The sequence below is a fragment of the Emydura macquarii genome, unplaced genomic scaffold (genome assembly GCF_026122565.2).
Source record: "Emydura macquarii macquarii isolate MOO-44397 ecotype Brisbane River unplaced genomic scaffold, CSIRO-AGI_Emac_v2 contig_1477, whole genome shotgun sequence".
Taxonomy (NCBI): domain Eukaryota; kingdom Metazoa; phylum Chordata; order Testudines; family Chelidae; genus Emydura; species Emydura macquarii.
The window spans coordinates 6866709-6889561 of NW_027131614.1; the positions used below are offsets into that span (position 1 = coordinate 6866709).

The 22853-nt window shown below is 39.8% G+C and overlaps 1 protein-coding gene and 1 long non-coding RNA gene across 2 annotated transcripts in view; one reads left to right on the forward strand and one right to left on the reverse strand.

The window, feature by feature from the left end:
- The window catches only part of LOC137156689 (uncharacterized), a 49854-nt gene extending 48051 nt beyond the window's left edge, over positions 1–1803 (reverse strand). The window contains exon 1 of the long non-coding RNA XR_010920855.1: positions 1657–1803. This is a non-coding gene — a long non-coding RNA (uncharacterized lncRNA). The remainder of the gene's footprint in view (positions 1–1656) is intronic.
- Positions 1740–22027, forward strand: PEX2 (peroxisomal biogenesis factor 2). The gene is made up of 3 exons (XM_067553586.1): positions 1740–1994; positions 2096–2219; positions 20744–22027. Exons 1-3 carry the CDS (start codon positions 1950–1952, stop codon positions 21676–21678), a joined length of 1104 nt encoding a protein of 367 aa, XP_067409687.1. The 5' UTR covers positions 1740–1949; the 3' UTR covers positions 21679–22027.
- Positions 22028–22853: the final 826 nt, after the last annotated feature.

Below are 22853 nucleotides of genomic sequence, written 5' to 3' on the forward strand. Positions count from 1 at the left end.
TTAAGCGATCCAGGTCCAGTCCATTTGGCCATGAAACGCTGTGTAGCAGAAGATTATCTTTGATGTAGAGTGGATAGATAGAACCCATTCCTCAATTTTGGATGGCTATATCCAAAGTGCGGAAAGATTAATTCTATGCATGCTGAACTCTCTGCACACAGATGCAATTATTTTTCCCAGTTTAAACAGGGCATAAGTCGGTATTTACCAGCGCACTCTCCTAAACTTGTTTTTCCTAGGAAATTGCCAACTCTGAGGGGAAAAAAATATTCACTTGATTTTATATTTGGTATACTTCATCTGTTGGATATATTGTAACTGAGAGACTATGTAGATTCCCCCCCAATGCCATTTTTACAGGCAGACTAAGATTTCCTATGTTCAATAGTGCCATAGCCCATAACTTCTTAAAACGGAACAGTTTACAGAGACCAAGTGTGCAAAGTGGCCAAGCTGTACATACAACTGAAACAAAACAGAGACTAAAACTGGACAAAGATTTCACGCCTTGTAAATTCTTTTTTAACTTTGTAGGCTTAGTCCCTTTCCTGTAATGCAAGCCAGGAAAGGGAGTGGAGTCTATTTCTAGTATTTACATTTAATTCCACAGCATACTATTATTCTTCACTCCTTGCCCTTATCCTCTATGCAGTTTTGCTGTGCACGGTTAAACTGATATTACACTTCACCCCACTGCATTTCAGTGACAGGTCAAGTATCTTGGGCTATGTAATGGTAAAATAATACCATTAACAAATCTATCAACAGTTTACATAGATGGGGTGGTGCTGAAGCACTGTACTTGCCTTTGGCACCTCTTTCTTAGTTGTTGCCATCTCTCCTCTCTAGTCTGCTGAGCTTCTCAGTGAACTTTTTCAGTAAGTAGCTCATCTGGTGAGTCCTGGACAAGCATCTGCTGCTGTATCCCCTACTCTGTGTCTCTCCCATGCTACTTTGTCTCTGCCACCTCCTAAATCATGAACATTTGGCCCCCGAAGACTCTCACCAGTTTAATTAACCATTTCACACATGCCAAGCCTTTTCCACCTAAACAATCCAGAGACAAATGGGGGTAAAGTGATGGGGGAGGGGGGAGAGGAGAAAGCGGCTCTTGCTGCAGGTTAAGTTGAGGTAGGGCTGGGGGCGGGTGGGTTTAGGATTAGGTTTCAAGGAAAGTTTCTGCAGCAGAACGACAAGTGCTCGCTTATCCTGCCAGCACCAGGATGTGGGATGGATGGAGGGGGGGGGCTTGCGGGGTCCAGGGTGAAATATCCCAGATTTGAGGGTGGTCGTGGTTTGATTTGGAAGGGATAGGAGCCGGGGGTGACTTTGCCGGGGTGGGGAAGGAGTTAGGACGGGCCGAGGGGGCTGATGCCGGGGGTGGTTTCACGAGGGCCGGGAGGACCGGGGCACATTTTGGTGGGGGCGGGGCGTTGCTACAAAAAGCAAAGTCCGTTTTTAAAAGGGGGCAGGAGAAGGAATAAAACACGGACCCCACATTAAGGCAACGCCCGTTCGAGGCCCGTGCTCGGGTAGCCCCGCTGCCTTCCCCTCCTCCCACCGTTTACACGCGCTGTGCCCGGTCCTCTTACACACAACCGCCCTCCGCTTACTATCAATCAGACCCACCACACAGCCCTCGGGAGTCGGAGATACCTTTCATTGGCCAATCGCCCCACTCCTCTCCTTCTTCTGATTGGTTGCAGGGCTTGTCAGTCAAAGAGCCCCAACCGTCAAACCCAGGAACCGCTAGCCTGGCTCCTGGGCTTACGAGCTAGGGACAGACGTTCTCTGTACAGTGGAGAAGCCTTGCTAGGACGTCGGCTCTAGCTCGTTGGCATTTCCTGTTTAGTTGGTGGCACTCTAGGCGGGTGGATCTACCTCTATGGTATCTGTCGCACTCTGTGTGTGTGTACGGCCGTTCTAGGCAGTTGGCGCGGGCGGTCTCTATGATCCGGGTTGCTGCTGCTGTTATAATAGCTGCGCCAGGCCAGGTAGCGAGACGGTGTCCCCGTGTCCCTCCCAGCCCTGTCACCGCACGGTGGGGTGAGTGGGAGCCGACTCAGTCACCGGGTGTTTTGCCTCCCACCCGCAGGCTTTCCTCTCCCCGGAGCTTCCGAGCCAGCAGGGGGGAGAGCGGACCGGACCGGACCGGACCTGCGGAGCCTGGCTCTCCGCGCCGGGCAGCTCTGGGGGCAGCAGCCAGGACGGCAGCACAGGTCAGTCTGGGCCCCTGGGGCAAAACGGGGGAGCCATGGGAAGAGTTTGGGGGAGAATGAGGACGCGGCGGGGCGCGGGGCAGCCGTGGAAGGGGCGGAGCTGTGGAGGGAGAGGGGGAGCCTGGAACAGAAGTGTCTTTGGGGGTTTGAGGGGGGCTGTTTAGTTATTTTTATGTTGTTCTTCCTCAGACTTAGGAAGGAAACCCCCTTCCCTAGAAGTTCCCAGAACTGTCCCTGCCTGGGGGACTAGCAGTGCTCGGTCCCTGCCCCTGACAGAGTCAAAGACTTGGGCCTGGCATCAGTTTTTATATGCTGCCAACTATGCCCAGAAAACTGGAGGAAAGGAAAGCGCCTGTGCTGACTGGTTGGCAGCGCCAAGGGGACAACAGTCACACGGTGATAGGACAGCTTATTCTGGCTCTTCAGTGCACTCTGGTCTCCTGCCCATTTCTCTTTAATGGAGGCCTTAGAGAGAGACTACAGGGCTCAGCGTGGACTGCGCCATGTCCAAAGTGGCCACTATAGGCCCCCTGCAATCCAGATCCTGTAGATTTTGACCACTAGACCAGCAAACGGTTCCCAACCTTTTAGAGTGTGTGGGCCCCTTTTCAAACTCCAAACATTTTGTGGACCACCACATGCTACTAGTTGTAACATAAATTAGAGTAGTAGGTTTTAGAAACTACATGAAATTATTTTTTATTTGAAATTGTACATTTTCTTGGTGAGGATGTTATTATTTTTCTTTTCCGTGGAACCCCTGTGGTAGCCTTGTGGACCACCAGGGATCTGTGGACCACAGGTTGGGAACAGTTGCACTAGACCTTTTGGATTAAGATGGGGCATTACATGCTGGGGTTGTAGTCTTTGGTATGCTCATTACACATTGGGGATGCTATCTGATGAGGGTGACTGCCATCTGGTTTCATTTGATGGTAAGACAGCACTTGGGCTTCTTATGACCAGTTGAGTGGGCTATGGGTGTTATACAGTTTTATCCCTTAACCTTCAAAAATTAAACTTATTTTTGGAGACAGTTGAATTTTATTTTTAATTTATAGTCTATAGGTTAAAAAATTTAGGACTGTACATTTCCTTAGCAACCACCATCGTATTTTTCTTCCTACCCACCTCTGCCCCCAAAATCAGCAATAAACATGCACAAAGGTTGAGGTCCACTGTTTGTGCAGGGAAAATGGCTTGTTTGTAGTTATTAATATTTCAGTTATTATTAACGAGTGAATCAACATCACACAGTAGGAAAATGTTCACATATAAGACCATCATTATTTCTATCCTTTATAGAATCTATTTCTACATTTTTCTTCTTTTCCCAATCTATTTTCTCTATTTCTATTCCTCTTTCCATCTTCCATATTAATTTCTCTGCAGCAGCTCCCAATTTCTGTTCATCCATGGGCTCCATCCTCACCAGCTCATCTGATGAAGTGACCATCAATGAAATAGTTAATATTTGTATTAAAGAGTCAGCATTGGTCTCTGGAATTAATATTCCAGTTCGATTAATGGTGGCAGACTCATGAGGATATCACATCAGTTACTTACTTGGCTGTTAAAGGGTTAGCTTTATAACCATGATGTCTAGAATTTCATTTTATTAAAAAGTAAAACTGAGTTTCAGTAGATTCTCAATAGACTATGTAGGCCACATTGATACATCAAGAGCACTGGTTCTAGTATGCAGGCCAGCTGTTTGATATCTATGACTTAACTCCACCACTCAAACACCCACCATGGAAATAGGCAATACTGTAGTATCGGTACTGGAAAATCCACTACAGTTATTAAGATGTACCTTAAAAGCATCATCTTGGAGACAAAAAAAATTCTCATTATTATTGCTTCTGAAGAAAGAAATAATATAAGAATAGCCATACTGGGTCAGACCAATTTTCTCTCTAGCCCAGTGTGCTGTCAGTGGTAGGTGCTGATGCTTCAGAGGAAACAAAAAGAACAGGGCAATTTATTGAGGGATCATCCCCTTTCATCCAGCTGCTGACAGTCAGAGGTTGAAGGACACCCAGAGAATAGGGTTGCGTCGCTGACCATCTTGGTGAATAACCATTGATGGACCTTTTTTGAACCTTGTTACAGTTTTGGTCTTCACAGCAACAAGTTCCACAGGTTGACTGTGCATTGTATGAAGTAGTACTTTTTTGTTTTAAACCAGCCACTTATTAATTTAATTTAATTTAATTTAATTGAGTGACTCCTGTTCTTGTGTTATGTGAAGGGGTGAATAACACTTCCATATTCACTTTCTCCACACCAGTCGTCATGATTTTATAGACCTCTAACATATCTCCACTTAGTCATCTCTTGTCCAAGCTGAACCAGTCCCAGTCTTTTTCATCTCTCCTCATTTGGAAGCTGTTCCATACCCCTAATTGAAAAGTTCCAGAGGGGTAGCCGTGTTAGTCTGTATACAGCAAAAACAACGAGAATCCTGTAGCACCTTAAAGACTAACAAATTTCTGTGGGCATAAGCTTTAGTGGGCTACAACCCACTTCGTCAGATGCATAAAATGGAAATCACAGATAGGAGGTGTATATATATATGTACATTCAAGGGTAAGAAACAACAATGTGGAGGGCAAGTGTTAACAAAGTCCATTCAGTTAGAGTAGATGAGGCCTATTCACAACCATTGATGAGAAGGTGAGAATGTGTAAACAGTGACAATTACTTCTTGTAATGAGATAACCATTCCAAGTCCCTATTCAGACCCAGTCTGATTGTATCAAGTTTGCAGATGAGTTCCAGCTCTCTGCAGTTTCTCGATGAAGTCTGTTTTTGAAGTTTTTTTTGTAGAAGTATGGCAACTTTCAAGTCAGCTACAGAGTGTCCTGGGAGATTGAAGTGCTCTCCTATTGGTTTATGGATGTTACCATTTTTTATATCTGATTTGTGTCCATTTATTCTTTTGTGTAGTGACAGTCTGGTTTGGCCAATGTACATGGCAGGGGGCATTGCTGGCACACGATGGCATATATTACATTAGTAGACGTGCAGGTGAATGAGCTCCTGATGGTGTGGCTAATGTGGTTAGGACCTGTGATGGTGTCATTAGAGTCGATGTACGGGCAGAGTTGGCAATGGAGTTTGTTGCAGGGATAGGTTCCTGGGTTAGTGTTCTTGTTGTATGGTGTACAGTTGCTGGTGAGTATTTGCTTCAGGTTGGGGTGCTGTCTGTAAGCAAGGATAGGTCTGCCTCCCACGGCTTGAGCGAGTGAGGGATCATCTGCTAGGATAGGTTGTAGATCCTTAATGATGTGTTGGAGAGATTTTAGCTTGGGGCTGTAGGTGATGGCCAGTGGTGTTCTGTTGTTTTCTTTGTTGGGTCTGTCCTGTAGTAGGTGACTTCTGGGTACCCGTCTGGCTCTGTCAATTTGTTTCTTCACCTCTCCAGGTGGGTATTGTAGTTTTAAGAATATTTTATGGAGATGTTATAGGTGTTTGTCTCTGTCTGAGGGATTGGAACAAATCCGATTGTATCTTAGAGCTTGTCTATAGACAATGGATCGTGTAATGTGTCCAGCATGGAAGCTGGAGGCATTAAGGTATGTATTGCAGTCAGCTGGTTTTCGGTATAGGGTGGTATTAATGTGACCATCCTTTATTTGTATTGTAGTGTCCTTTAAGTGGAATTCTTGTGTGGACTGGTCCAGGCTGAGGTTTATGGTGGGGTGGAAATTATTGAAAACCCAGTGGAATTCTTTGAGGGACTCTTTCCCATGGGTCCAGATGATGAAAATGTCATCAATGTAGCATAGGTAAAGAAGAGGTGCTTGGGGATGAGTTTTGAGGAAGCGGTGTTCTAGGTCAGCCATAAAAATGTTGGCATACTGTGGGCCCATGCGGGTGCCCATAGCTGTGCCACTGATTTGAAGGCATAGATTGCCTCCAAATCTGAAGTAGTTGTGGGTTAGGACAAAGTTCAGCTACCAGGTGTGTCATATCATCATCAGGGAAAATGTTCCTGATGGCTTGTAGTCCATCTTTGTCTGGAATGTTGGTATAGAGAGCTTCTACATCCATAGTGGCTAGGATGGTGTTTTCTGGGAGATCACCGATGGATTGTAGTTTTCTCAGGAATTCAGTGGTATCATGAAGATAGCTAGGAGTGCTGGTGGCATAGGGCCTGAGAAGAGAGTCCACATAGCCTGACAGTCCTGCTGTGAGAGTGCCAATGCCTGAGATGACGGGGCATCCAGGATTCCCAGGTCTGTGTCTATGTAGATTTGTTCCTGTGTTTCTTTAGGGAGTTTCTTAAGTAGTTGTAGTTTCTTTTGGTATTCCTCAGTGGGATCGGACGGTAGTGGTTTGTAGAATGTGGTGTTGGAGAGTTGTCTGGCAGCCTCCTGTTTGTAATCCGACCTCTTCATGATGACTACGGCACCTCCTTTGTCAGCCTCTTTGATTATAATGTCAGAGTTGTAATTGAGGCTGTGGATGGCGTTGTGTTCTGCACAGCTGAGGTTATGGGGCAAGCGATGTTGTTTGTCTACAATCTCAGCTTGTGTACGTCGACGGAAACACTCTGTAAAAGTCTAGTCTGGGTTTCGACCATCAGAAGGAGTCCATGCAGAATTCTTCTTCTTGTAGCGTTGGTAGGAAGGTATCTGTGGGTTAGTGTGTTGTTCAGTGGTGTGCTGGAAATATTCCTTGAGTCGGAGACATCAAAAGTAGGATTCCAGGTCACTGCAGAACTGTATCAAGTGTGGGGTAGTGGGGCAGAAAGAGAGTCCCCGAGACAAGACAGACTCTTCTGCTGGGTTAAGTGCATAGCTTATTATCTATCCCTTTCCTAGTGGTTCCTAATATTGTTAGCTTTTTTGACCACCACTGATTGTTGAGTGGATGTTTTCAGAGAACTATCCACAATAACTCTTAAGATCTCTTTCTTGAGTCATAATAGCTAATTTAGACACCATTTCGTATATCTGGTTGGGATTATGGTTTCAAATGTGCATTTATTATCATCGAATTTCATCTGCCATTTTTTTGCCCAGTAACCTGGTTTTGTGAGATCCCTTTCTTACTCTTTGCAATCAGTTCTGGGTTTAGCTTTGAGTAATTTTGTATTGTCTGCAAACTTTACCACCTCACTGTTTATCCCTGTTTCCACATCATTTATAAATATGTTGAACACTGGCCCCAGAACAGATCCTTGGGGGACCTTGCTGTTTACCTCTCTCTACTGTGAAAACGGACCTTTTATTCCTACCATTTGTTTCCTATCTCTCAACCGGTTACTGATATATGAGGACCTTCCCCTTATATCCCATTACTTAAGCTAAATTGGCAGAGCCATCGGTGAAGGACCTCATCAAATGCTTTCTGAAAGTCCCAAGAACACTATGTACTGGGTCACCCTTGTCCACATGCTTATTGACATCCCCCCCCTAAGAATTCTAATAGATTGGTGAGGCATGATTTCCCTTTACAAAAGAAATGTTAAGTCTTTCCCAACATATCGTGTTCATCTATGCGTCTGATAAATCTGTTCTTTTCTATATTTTCCACCAGTTTTCCTGGTACTGACGATGAGTTTACTGCCCTGTAACTGCCAGGATTGTCTCTGGAGCTATTCTCCAGTCATCTGGTACAGAAGCTGATTTTAAGCAACAGGTTATGCACCACAGTTAATTGTTCTTCAATTTCATATCTGACCTCTTGGTGATTTATTACTGTTAAATTAATCAATTTGTTCCAAATGCTCCTCTATTGCACACCTTAATCTGGAACAGTTCCTCATATTTGTCAACTAAAAGGAATGGCCAACGTGTAGGAACCTCCCTTACATCCTTTTCAGTGAAGACCACTGCAAAGAGTTCATTTAGCTTCTCCGCAGTGGCCTTGTCTTCAGACCTCTTAAGTTTAGTGATGTTTCCTTTCACGTACATCATTTTGAACCAGCCTATTTGAAGCGTAATGTCCAGTGCACAATGCTCTGTCTTAATCCAAGAAGAAAATGAGTTAGGGCTAGATGTACAGGCATGTTCTTCTTCCTCTTCTAAGCCCATGGCACCTCCCTTAAAGTATGTCCTTAGATATAAAAACAATTGTATGGACTTTGCAAACATCTTATTTATGTCTCTTTTGCGCCTACCAACCTAGGCAGTATTCTTCTAAAGTGAAGTTTCGGGTATTCTAGGTGCCCCACAAAGAAACAGTAAAAACAAGCAGTTGAATATTACTAAAATGAAACTAAATTGGAGCTATGCATGTAAAATGGTGTAGTGCCAAAAGCACTGCCATGTGCACAACTTGGAACGATGGCCTTTAAAATTAAGAAGAAAATCTCAGAGGCTACTAAAATAGTTTCTGATCCTGCATAGAGTTCTGAGATCCTTTTACCCACACAATCCCATTGCTTTAAGCTAGTGTAGAAAATGGCAACACAAAGGTTAACAACACTGGCTAGAAACAATTGTGCTTATGTCATTCAGTGCAGACTGTTTGGCTCTTGCTAACAATATTTGTGTGTACAATTTAGCTATCTGCTGAAGCAGGCATTATATTGCTTATCTAGGTTATGTGTTCAATAGATGATGATCTATGATCCGTGTGAATATTAAACAGGTATAAACTAAATGGAACAAATATTAATGGAGAACTATTTGACTAACCAAAGAGGAGGGAAATACGAACAGGAGTTTAAAATGTATGATGGTTCTAGATCTAATATCAATGTAATATATATTTGTTTCTTGGCCCTTAATTCATTTTGTAGCCTAACTCCCATTAAAGGCAATATAAGTCTCTTCACAGATTTGTGAGAGTTGCATCAGCTCCTAAGGTCCTGATTCTGGAAGGTGGCTTATTCATTGAAATCCTTATTATGTATAAAATCCACCAGTTTGTCGGGATTTAAATACCTATTTGTTTCCAAAAACGCAAAACTGTCACTGCTAGGAATAGAAGAAGTTTGAATTCTACATGATCATGTCTAAGAGCAGAGATTACAAATGGAAAAATACTTTTTCTCCGATATAAGGTAGACAGAGTGACTACCAAGGAAGATTAAAGTTGGTGTGACTACATGCCTGCTTAAAATTAAGCACATGTTTAAGCACTTTGATGAATCCGGACAAACTAGTTGCCTTTATCCTTTCCAGGGCATGCAAATACCTGTACTGATGATAAAATGGCAGCTGCCAACTCAATCTAGCTTCACTTTGAGAAGCTTAATACTTTTTGGTATGGCAAAGTGTGTCCAGATAACTATAACATTGCTCAAACTAAAGATTATGGAAGCTATGTTCAACTTATCAAATACTGGGCCTTGAGATGCATTATAGAACTATTCAAGGATTAAAGGGCTATCTGGTAGGTATAATGGACCATTGGGCATTAGAAGCTGGGTCCACACTACATGATTTTGGTGGTCCAAAATTTAAAAAAATTAGTGCCAAATTAACTCAGCATATAATAATATTCATTCCTTAAAAGAGAATTATTTTTCAGGTGACGCTTTTGAGAACCACTGGGCTTAAAATTGAGGGTTGAAATACAGATATTTCACTTTCAGGTACACATAATTCTAATTCAGAACCGACTGTTTAATAGATTCTGAATTCTGTATGGTCACATTTAAAAAAGAAAACATCTCTCTTCTGATGCATTTAGAAACCATTTAACAAAGAAAGAAGCAGAGTTTAAGATGAACAAAAGCTAAGTGTTGCAAGGTCAACCAGTTTGATAAGGCAGCTAAACACAAGGTGTTTAAAAAGGAAGCTTTCACCTTGAATCAGAATGTTCTTGAGACTGTTAATGTTTTGTGAATATAATCTTTTCAAATGTAACTTTCTTCATAAAGTAGTCAATGACTCATATGCAGAGAAATGTCGATGACATTTATTGTAATACAAGATTCATATGAGCCAAGCGTGCCTGTTGACCAATTAATAAACAAAATTAAATTAAAACTCGTATTATATACCTATACACTCATACTATAATGCCTTCTCCAGAGACTTCTTAGCATAGGATGGGAGAAGCACTTTCCTACATTTGAATGTTGACGCTACCATTTTTAATCCCTGGACCACCTCCTGTACTGATAACATTAACCATTATGGTGGCAAGTCAAAAGATAGCCTTTTAAAGACGGGGAAGATCAGGTGAGTCTATAGAAGATTAAAATGGGGGTTCAGAAAATTACTAAATGCTACTGTTTTATGCCACTGGCATCTTGAAAGAGAATACAGGGAGGGCAGGGGGGAGAAGAAGTTCAACAAGGTTATGTACCACACTCCATCAATGCCAAGAAACCTAAGGAAACGTACAAAGTGAATACCTTTTAAAACTAGTTTACCAGGGGAAAAATGTGGGACCCGGATCTCATTTTCACCCATGTATTTGTCATGCGAATTTAAAGCCACACAAATGCTATATTGAAACAAAACATTAAGTGGGGGGGGGGGAGGGAAGAGATCTTACCTTTATTAAAATCTACCCTCTTTCTGAGAATAATTCCAACAAAAGCCATGCATATCAAGAGAAAAAAGTGATCATTAAGCTTCCACTTTAAACCAATCAACATTAAACAAAAGATCACCAGCAGATAGTATTGGGTCAAAATAAGTATATCATGTGATTACTACTCAATCTGAGACCATTTCAGGCAGTGGCTGCAATAGCCTTTTTTAAAAATGTGCGCAAACACCTAATTTTTGTCTGCATTTAGAGAGAGGAATAAATTCAGCATATGTAAACAAGTGGCCAGTTTAAAGTCTGACTGGTGATTCCAAGCCCAAATTAGGCACACATGCAGTTTTGATATCATATCCTAATAAATATATGTTCAAAAACAAAAAAAGATTAAATGGACAGATATTCATTACTTATTTAAAAGAAAGTATTGTACTTCTAAAAGCAATGTGCTTCATCGACTAGCCAAGAAGAGTTCACTTGAGTGAACATATTTTGGATTTATAGCAGAATCTGGCCCACTACCTGCACAAATGCTGCAGTTGTGTAAATTAAAGATGGATTATTTTAGGATATTTTCACTCTAAGTCAGAAAAACTTGTAGATGTTGCATTCAGTGGTGCTTTATTTGCTTGATTATGCCAGTTTGATTTTACTTCCTGCTTGCTTCCTACTTATGAACAACACAAGTCTCTTCTTGCAATGTAAATTACTAATATTGCTCTTTTGCTTTTTATGACAGTCCAGTTCCATATTAGTTAATGGATAAGAGACTTTTAATAAACATCCCTTTTCTACTATATCTACTGCCGTATTACATGGAAAAATGAAAAAGAAGGAATTTCATTCTCCAGGATTTCAAAGCTCTGTTGGCTTTCAATAAATTGATAATTAAGGCCCTACTTGAATTGCAAGATGTTTGTCAAAAAATTGCGACTGAGTTGCGGACAAGCCATGGAAAATTGTAGAAAAGTAACAGTGTGCTTGGGTCTTGTAGCAGGAACACAGGGCTAAGAGCGGGGACTCCAGCTCTCAGCCCTGTACAGGGCAGAGTCCCATTGTTAAAATTGTGTTGGAAGCCTAATATTGCAGAATCCACAATATTATGCAATATCGCAAGTTAAGTAGGGCCTTATTGATAACAGTATATATAAATTCTGTATCTGGGCACTATTTGGCCAAACTAGTAATTCTCAACCTTTCCAGACTACTGTACCTCTTTCAAGAGTCTGAGGCCTGAAACCCGCCACCACGGGCTCAAGAATGTAACTTAGCTTCGTGGGGCTCCCTGTGGAGTGAGGCCCAAGGCAATTGCCTTCTTGCCACCCTCTAATGCTGGCCCTACACTGCAACACCCCAACTGCAACACCCCTCTGGGGTTTGCGAATCAGGTTAAGAAACACTGAGTTGATGTATCCCCTGGAAGACTTTTACATACATGTGTTGAGAACCACTGGGCTAAACAGCCCTGAAACCCTGTCTCTCTCACACACACACACACACCATAAGACAGTGATCGTCAAATTCTAGGGTGCACCCCAGGAATATTCAGGGAGTGCAGAGGGGTTGGAGCGAGCCCCCACACATGGTGGAGAGAAAGCACCAGCCAACCCTACTCTGCCCCCAGCTCCATTCTAGCCAGAGCTCTGCTCCCCAGCCCATGGCTCCTGGCCACAGCCTTAACCACAGCACTGTTCCTGACCATGGCTTCCAGGGATTACATTGGGGGTGGGGCAGAAAGTTTGGGGACCCCTGCCTTAGGAGATCCAGAAGAGATTCTTTGGAAGTGTGAAGGAGAGAGGCTCTGTCCTGGAAACGTTAGGAGAGCCATAGTTCCTAAATCCCAAGTTGGATTCCCTCCTGTAAAAAATTTTTAAGGTGATCAATTAATGGACCTTTAGTTCACTTTTTAGTACACAGATAAGTTCGCTTTACACGTGTACAGCACACACTTCCTCAGCTGCATACTTCACAAGCTTTGTTGCGGGGGAAGCATTTCAAGTATATTATGGATGTTCAACATACAAGTTTTAAAAGGCAGTCACTTGGTCAATTCAAGCCCATATTTGACTGGAATACTGTATGTTATTTTGCCATAGTAAGGACTATTTCCACACCAAACTTCAACTTTCCAGCCATTTGAGATGTGGAGCTGCTCAAATAGAGGTCACAAGATCTTTTTTTAAATAAGAATATTCTCAAACACCTATATTATTTTTGCTCATATTGCCCCATTTGAAGACTATAGGACTCTTCATAATCTTAAAATTAGTCATGTATTTAAATTCTATACTGAATTGGGTCACTTGCAAATAGAGACTAAGCTTAGAACCTTTCAACCTGAAAAATGAAAGGCCTAAATGACTAAAAATGGAGGCCGACGGTTTGGAATGGAAATCATTATACAACATTAAGTATAAGGGTCATAAAAGCTCTCACTGTAATTTAAGGCAATAGGACATGCAGGGAGATTTACAGACAAATAAACTGACATGTCCCTGCCCAGAAGAGGTTGCAATCTAATTTAGACATAATGTAGTAAGGGATGAAAAAAAAAAAAGAGGGGAGGGGAAGGAGTATGGGGAAAGCAGTCTTTAGTGAAAGAACATATGATTATTATTAGTATATACTCATTTTGTTAGTTCTGTTTTTTAAAATAAATTAAAATGTGGGATTGTGTCCGGAATGTTGTGTGAGATAGACTTTAAGGTCAGAAGGGATCATTATGATAATCCAGTCTGACCTCCTGCACAACGCAGGCCACAGAACCTTAAGCCATCGCCACTGCCGCCCCCGCCCCCTGTAATAGACCCCTAACCTATGACTGAGTTATTGAAGTCCTCAAAAAATGGTTTAAAGACTTAAAGGTACAGAGAATCCACCAGCAAGTGACCCGTGACCTATGCGACAGGGGAAAGTGAAACCCTCCCAGGACCTATGCCAATCTGCCCTGGAAGAAAATTCCTTCCTGACCTTAAATATGGCAATCAGCTAAACCCTGAACATATGGGCAAGACTCACCTGCCTAATACCCGGAAAGAATTCTGTAGTAACACAAAACCCACCCCATCTAACATCCCATCATAGGCCATTGGGCATATTTACTGCTAGTAGTCAAAGATCAATTAGTTGCCAAATTAGACTGTCCCATCATACCATCCCCTCCATAAATTTGTCAAGCTCAGTCTTGAAGCCAAGTTATGTTTTTTGCCCCCATTGCTCACCTTGGAAGGCTTTTCCAGAACTCCAGAATGGAGCCATTCATTGATGACACAAAAGAGAATAGTCATAATTTTTTAGGAGTTTTTATAATCTTAACTCTTACAATACAGACTTTACAAAGTAATATAGTAAATACTGGTTATACAGTGACTATGCAATGAAATCTAGAAGACATTCAGTACTAGTGGCCTGACTTTCAAAAGTGTAGACTAACCACAAATTCCATTTTAGTCATTGGGAACTCAAATGTGGTTACTACAATTCATCAAGAGAAAGTTGTCCAGGATATTGATGTTCTCCTTCCATTCTTTAAAAACTAATGTGGGATTTTTAATTTCCATCCATTATTGACAAAGAGGACTGAGGAACTGCTTCTAATAGTGCAGCACCTCCCAATTCCCTTCATTACTGTAATGTCAGTCTTGGCTACTATGAATCTTTTCTGATTATGGAACTTGAAACCCTAATGTTCTGACTCTAGTGGGTGGAGTTATTTTATGAAAAATAATACAACCAACTTGTCTCTAACTTTCCTTGCAGTCCCTAGCTATTTAAGGCACCTCAGAATAGAGGCTAATTTTGTGTCCTGTTTTACAACATCTAGGCTAATGAGTTAAAGTTGGAATGGTACTCTGGATTTCCTATGTCTTGAATTTGTTGGTCTGGCACTAAATAAAGCCACAATCTGAATCTTTTGAGCAGTGTACTGTTCACTCTAGAGAACTGGAGAAGAAATAACTAGGGCTGTCAATCACAATTAATTCAAGCGATTAACTCAAAACAAATTAACTCAATTTAAAAAAGTAATAGTGATTAATTGCAGTTTTAATCACACTGTTAAATTTAAATTGATATTCTATTATTGTTTATTAAATATTTTGGATTTTTTCTACATTTTAAAATATTGATTTCTATAACACAGAATACAAAGTGTACAGTGCTAATGTTATTTTATTACAAATATTTGCACTGTAAAAATAAAAGAAATAGTATTTTTCAATTCACCTCATACAAGTACTGTAGTGCAATCTCTTTATCATGAAAGTCCAACGTACAAATGTAGATTTCTTTTGTTTGTTATATAACTGCACTCAAAAACAAAACAATGTTCGCATGGCAGTGTTCTAGCTGGCATTGCAAGGTATTTATGTGCCAAGTATGCTAAACATTTGTATACCTTTCATGCTTTGACCACCATTCCAGAGGACATGCTTCCATGTTGATGACAGATTCTGCTTGATAGTGATCCAAGGCAGTGCAGACTGACTCATGTTCATTTTCATCATCTGAGTCAGAATGCCACCAACAGAAGGTTGATTTTCTTTTTTGGTGGTTCTGGTTCTGTAGTTTCTGCATCAGAGTGTTGCTCTTTTAAGACTTCTGACAGCATGTTTCACACCTCATCCCTCTCAGATTTTGGAAGGCACTTCAGATTCTGAAACCTTGGATTGAGTGCTGTAGCTATCTTAAGATATCTCACATTATCTTCTTTTGCATTTTGTCAAATCTGCAGTGAAAGTATACTTAAATCAAACAACATGTGTTGGGTCATCATCCAAGACTGCCATAACACAAAATATATGTCAGAATGCAGATAAAACCACACAATGGGAGATACAATTCTCCCTCAAGGAGTTTGGTCACAAATTTAATTAACGCATTATTTTTTTTTAATGAGCATCTTCAGCATGGAAGCATATCATGTGGAATGGTGGCCGAAGCATGAAGAAGCACATGAATGTTTAGCATATTGGGCACGTAAATATCTTGTAATGCCAGCAACAACACTGCCATGTGAACACCGGTTCTCACTTTCAGGTTACATTGTAAATAAGAAGCAGGAAGCATTATCTCCCATAAATGTAAACAAACTTGTTTGTCTTAGCGATTGGCTGAACAAGAAATAAGACTGAGTAGACTTGTAGGCTCTAAAGTTTGACATTGTTTTGTTTTTGAGTGCAATTATGTAACACAAAAAATCTACATTTGTAAGTTGCACTTTCACAATAAAGATATTGCACTATAGTACCTGTATGAAGTGAATTGAAAAATACTATTTTGTTTCTTTATTACAATGCAAATATTTGTAATCAAAATAATATGAAGTAAGCACTGTACACTTTGTATGCTGTGTTGTAATTGAAATCAATATATTTGAAAATGTAGAAAACATCCAAAAAAAATTTAAATAAATGATATTCTATTAACCGTGCAATTAAAACTGACTAATCATGATTTTTTTAATCTCGTGATTAATTGCGATTTATTTTTTTTAATCATTTGACAGCCCTAGAAATAACAGAATACACAAAAATATATGATGATAAATAAAGATGGGAATGTGCAAATGGTTAAGAATCCTGTAATCTGAGTTCTAAACCTGGTTCCAGCATTGACTTGCTGTGTAACCAATTATTTAGCCTCTCTACACCAGTTTCTCCATTTGTAAAATGCAGATGATATTCATCTGCCTCACAGCATGCCCTGGCCTACCATGTCCCTGCATATAGAGCTCAATCTCATTGATAGGCCTCTGCAGCATCCAGGAGAGTGGGTAGTGTTGAAAAGGAGCTTGAGTTCCCCTTCCATGCAAGAGGAGGTGATTCACTTCTGGTTTTATCAGGCACTATCTGGGACTGATAGTTCGAGTTGGTAGCCCATGGTGTGGGCTGCATTCCTTTGCAATTTTAATGATTGTTAAGCTATTAAAATGTAAACTTTTGGACACTTGCTACTTTTTATAATATTTTCTTATTTATCTTGGACTCCTGAGTACCAGTGTACACCAATGCAGGCTTGTGTTAATGAGTAGTGGAAGCCTTACGAACTTGTTTTCTAATGCCAGTATTTGCAGTTTTTTCTGGAACAAGTGTCCTCCTAAATTCCATCAGGATGCCATTGTTTTGTGTCTGACATGTTTTTTATGATATCAAGACTAACTCTATTTGCTGCAGAAGAGAGATTATTTCAAAGGGCTCAATCCTGAACCCATTTATTTCAATACGAGTGATCCTACTAATTTAATCCTCATTTGGATCACATTCCAAAGTTTCAGAAGTAATAATGTTTTAATTTAAACATATTTTTAAAAACTTTTTACATATTTTAAAATCTTTAATCTTATGTATAGAAATAATATGAAAATGCAGTTTTTTCTGTTGATTATGCTAGAAAAGTGGGAGTAAAATGGAAGACATTGGAACAGTGGAAATTAGTTTATTACTCATCCACAATAGAATAGCTGGGGGAGGGGGAAATGACAACCTAGAGATTACCTGGATTCATGCATTTCTGCTGACAAAGTTTACAGGCCTGTAAATTTAAACATAGAATTTTTGTAGTCAGAATGCATTGACAAATATACCTAATGGTAATACATCTAGTACTGAGTGCCTCAGAACAGGTCAATAATAATGCTTATATTGATAGCAGCAATGTAGGAGATGTTACTTGGTATTATAGCTAAAATCCATGTTATCCCCTTAATCATAATTACATTAATATTGACAGGACCTTGACAATACTCACATTACTATTGATAGATTTCTGTCAATAATGTTTCTAAATAAAATATATTCATTCATAATTTGTACACTGCTCAATAACAGCACTAAAATATACCTGGAGAAATTCCTATTTCCTTGATGATATACAATAATTTGTTTTATTTTGGAATGCATTGTACATGAGACACTTGGTGGTTGTTGTATTTTAAAGTTAAAAAAGGCAAAGTGTGGGTTATTTAAGGAAAGAAAAGACTTTATATTATCGGAAAACTGTTTTTTCAGGTTCTTTTCTATGAAAGAAAAGCAATTGAATAAGTGGTTATAAAATGTCAGTAGGAGATCTTTTAAATAATATTTAGTTCTAAATCATTTTGTCTTAGACATATTTAAGTAACAAGTTAATCACACTGACTTTAGTAGAATGCACTTATCTGTTTTTCTCTTCTTGATTTTTGCCTTGAATCACGCCTAACCTGGTGACATACTTAAATGAAATACTGATATTTGTTTTTATTTATTATTGGGCATACAATTCTGGTCTCTTCACTAGTCTAAAATGATTTAAAGCAAAGTGATGAAAAGAGAATAACAAGCAGTAGGGACAAGGGGAAATGGAAGTTAATTAGGAGGCATGGAGGAAGACAAAAATTTTTGTAAGATCTGTATAGAAGAATATGAAATGAAGAACTACAGTGGAAAAAATACAAGTTGAAAGATGATGATACTTGTAAACAGTGTATTTATTTATTTTATTGGTATAGACATCAGGCTGCATATTCCAACAGTAGGGCCAGTATCTGTGAAAACAATACGAAGTGGAAGTGTAACAAAGCACTGAAACAACTTTGTGTTGGGAAAGGGAAAGTAATCAAAGAAGAACTTTTTTTTTTAGCACTGTTTAAAAATAAAAGTGGATGAAAACAGAGTAAAATAAGAAACTACCACTGCAGCAACATAGGAAATGAGTAGAGTGGAGGCTTATTATTTCAACAAAAGTTAGCCACACGACCATTGTGATTCTCATACATATTTATCATTCAGATAGGAATATGAATCTCAAATTCTGCCGTTTCATGTTCTCAAACAGATAACATTGAAATCAATGGGAGCAACTTCAGAATCTGGCCTTTTATATACATTCTAAATGTCCAAGCAACCCTAGTTAAGTGCAGGCTTCTTCAACATAGTTGTAGTGATGGACAGTAATGAGTGTGATGTATGGCCACAATCCAGCAAAGCACTTAAGTGTGTGCATAACTTTAAGCATGTGAATAGTTCCGTTAAAGTTATGCATGTGCTTAAGTGGTTTGTTGGATAAGGGCCCATGCTAATAGACATGATCTGTTGGGAGGGGTGGGGGGAGAGAGAGAGTGTGTGTGTGTACTTCTAGATAATGTATATTTTCCAGGACGTAAAGGAAGAATTCTTAGCTATTGCCATAAGCTATGACTGCACTTCAAGGTGGAGGTTTATTTTCAGCTGATCGAGCTAGCGTGTTAAAAATAGAGTGTGGCCATGGCAGCACAAGCAGCAGGAAAGGTTAGTTTTCCTGAGTACGTGTCCATCCTTTAAGACAAGTACATATTTGGGTTGACTAGCCCATGCCACCACAACTACTCTATTTTTAGTGTGCTAGTTGGATCAGAGCTAGTACAGGTATGTCTCCTTGAACTAGGAATTGCATCCCAAACTTGAGGATTAGATATACCCATAGGCAACAAGAAAGGCATCTTGTTGGCTTTGCATGCATTATGGACAGAATAAGAAAAGATAATCTTCTCAAGAGAAGGTTGCCTTAAAGAAAAGTTCTGGAGTTTTTTTTCTGGTCTCCTTTCCTTTTAATATTGTTTCTCTTGAGCATGCATGGAAAAACTAATCCCATCTACTGCAAGCTTTGTCTCAATAGTGTGTTTCTTGCAATAGCACTGTCTCCTAATAGGGCACAGAAAGGAATACTGCTCTAAATCTGCAAAGCCCAAATTACAAAAAATTTATATCAGTGTTAAAGCTTTTGGAGCTGTTACAGTTTTACCAGCATTTTATCCCCTACCTATGCCAGCAATGCATTCCTCCCCCAAGGAGGTTGTTTGAGCCCAAGGAGAATTCATTCATTTCTTTAAAAACCTGTTATGGCAACTTTCTCTCCAACAAATAAGGACCGGAAGCAGCTCCCTCTGGAATTGGTAAATTCCATTTCAGGCTTTTCTCTGGAGAGACTATCCCACTTTTCTAAATCAACTGAACATACTACCTCCACGGTGCAATTAACTCCTACTAGCCTGGGTTGTAAGGAATTCATCTTTAAACCCAAAATCTGTGGGAGCACCTTCTACACTTATTAGATCACTAGGCTGCCTGCCAACCCATTTTTATTTGTTGTAGCTCAGTGAAAAGAACCACACCATCAGGCACCACACAGCAAAATCCTGCATTGTTAAGACATGTTATTCCATTACTTTTATGCAAAATTACTTTGATGCCTTCGCACTGTATACTACTGTTTTCCCATTCCACAAAATTGTTAATATGATCACATATGCACCAAGCTATTTTTTTAGGGTAATTTTATTTTTCATTCTAATACTCAAGCAGGAGAAGAGCACGCATTAGTTGATGTTACCAATATACATTAATCATCTTGCCAGAAAAATTGTTGTACAGCTGGTCGCAAAACCCTGCACCTGTCAAAAGAGATTAGAAAATACATGCAGGCATCACTGATGTATTGTAAGATAATTTATGTGTGAGTGCTGAATATTTATATCACTGTCTTTGTTTCAAAGGCTTTATCATCCCCAACTTGTTTCCATTCCATATTTCTTCTATACATTGTTTCCAGATCTCCTAATACCTTCTATATTATATTGTTCATCAGCAACTTGTGATGTGTTGGTATGGCAAGATTTTACTTACTATACCTAATTGCCATATTAAGTTCCATAAATCAGCATACTGTTTTGCAATTCCTGTTGTTAATTATCCTCTTCATTTTAATATTTGATCACTTTTCTCACATCAGACAATGCATTAACTCTTACAGTGAAGCACTAAATATGTGAGTAGTATCATGAATAGCTCAAAGAGGGTACAGCTAAATGAATGTGCTACTGTGTGAAAAAATAACAGTTTGTTATTTTAAGATGAAAGTTATGTTGTTAATATAACACTTCCTGAATGGTGCTGGTTGCAGTGTGTAATCTCGTGTTAATACTGCCTATAGAGATGACTTTGTTGTTCAGTTTTGGCATTCCACAATTTTATATGAACTGTAGTGAAAGACAAGTATAAACCATGTGAAATGTTAAATTATACTATAAGCTGATCTATATTTATTCCTAGAAAACTGTGGTGAAGACATGGCTTCCAATGACAACAATGCAGAGAGAGTGAATCCTGTGCTCAGAATAAGTCAGCTGGATGCCCTTGAACTAAACAAAGCCTTGGAGAAGCTAGTTTGGTCTCAGTTTTCCAGCTGTTTTCATGGATTTAAACCAGGGCTGTTGGCTCACTTTGAACCAGAAATAAAAGCATTTTTATGGCTTTTCTTGTGGAGATTCACAATTTATTCCAAGAATGCAACTGTGGGACAGACAATTCTGAATATTCAGTACAAGAATGACTTATCTCAAACACAGAAATATCAGCCATTGAGCAAACACCAGAAGTTATGGTATCTTATCTGCACTGTTGGCGGAAGGTGGTTGGAAGAAAGATCCTATGATTTATTCATCAGTCGTCAACTAGAGTCATTCTACAGAACCAAGCATTTCATTAATTTTGTAGCTGGACTTTTAAAACTTTGTGGACTACTGAACTTTCTGATTTTCCTTCAGAGGGGAAAATTTGCAACACTTACAGAACGTATTTTAGGAATTAGATCTGTCTTTTCTAGGCCTCAGAACGTTCGTCAAATAGGATTTGAATACATGAACAGGGAACTTTTATGGCATGGCTTTGCTGAATTTCTAATCTATCTTCTACCACTTATTAACATGCAAAAGATCAAACTCAAAATTTCTTCTTGGTCTTTTCCTATTGCACTTTTTTCCAATAGTGAAAACACTTTAGCAGCCCATTGCAAGGAATGTTCTGTATGTGGGGAGTGGCCAACTATGCCTCATACCATAGGCTGTTCACATGTTTTCTGCTACTATTGTATTAAAAGCAACTGCTTATTTGACATGTATTTTACCTGTCCTAAGTGTGGTACAGAGGTACACAATCTTCAGCCATTGAAATACAAGATTGAAATGACAGAAGTGCACACCCTCTAGAGTTTTTGCAGTGCATTGGAAGTGCATACCTTACAGTAAACTGTATAAAATTCAGAACCATTATTTAATTGATTCTATTAAGGCATCTTTGTTTACAGCAGTTGGATCTTTCCCTGTCCTATATCTGTGATATAGTAAAGCCCTTATTGATATTGGTTTCTGTATACTAATATAAAACTGTAATTTAGCAATTATTCCAATTATAATCATCAAAGATGCATGGGACTATATTTTTGGTAGCAATCCACATATTTCATCAACTGCCTTTATATATAGGGTGACCATACATGCCTTTTGGCCAGGATAGTCCCCTTTTTAAGCCCTATCCCAAAAGTCCTGATTTTTTTTTTTTTTTTAAAACATAAATGGGCATTTGCCCATAAACAAATACCCAGTTTACCAAAATAGTTGGGTTCACCCCCAGCCTAGGGGGGGTGCAGAGGAAGGTTGGGGAAGCAAGCAACACAAAGAGCCGGGCAGCGGGGCTCAGGGGTCAACCTCAGCCTCAGTCATGGGCTGCACAGCGCTCAGCCCAGCTCCAGGCAGCACAAAGCTCGTGGGGGAGGGGCTGTCAGTCCTAGCTGCTGGAAGGGGAGGAGGTGGATGTGGCAAGTCCTGGGCATGGAGAGGGGGCAGCTCTGGCGAGCCCTATGTGCAGTGGGGGAGATAGAGGGCAGCTCAGGCAAGCCCCAAGTCATCCTGTTTTTACGTTAGGAAATATGGTCACCCTATTTAGATAAATCGCTATAGAAAACATTCCCTCTAAACTACTTTTGAGGTAAGTGACTCATTAGCATCTATTATAAAGTGGTGACACCACCTAAAGAAAATGGAGAGCTGCACAACAGGATATATCAGCAAAAAACAATTCATGTTCACTCACTGCTGGGAATAGATTTAAAAGGTACCCTGTGTACCATTTTAAATAGTTTTTGCAACTGTGCACCATTAATTCAGCGTTAAGTCAGTTTAAATGCATTGCAGTGAATCTGTTCCCTGATGACTGTCTCAAGCAAATGCATCTACTCTTTCAGAGTACTAAGTGGATACCACCCAAACCTATTATAAGTTATAGGGTACTTTTGTTGCCTTTATAAACATTTTGTATAGCATTCATATAACACAATGATGACCAGGGGTCTCTTTGGTTATTTCCATCATTATACCACAATTTC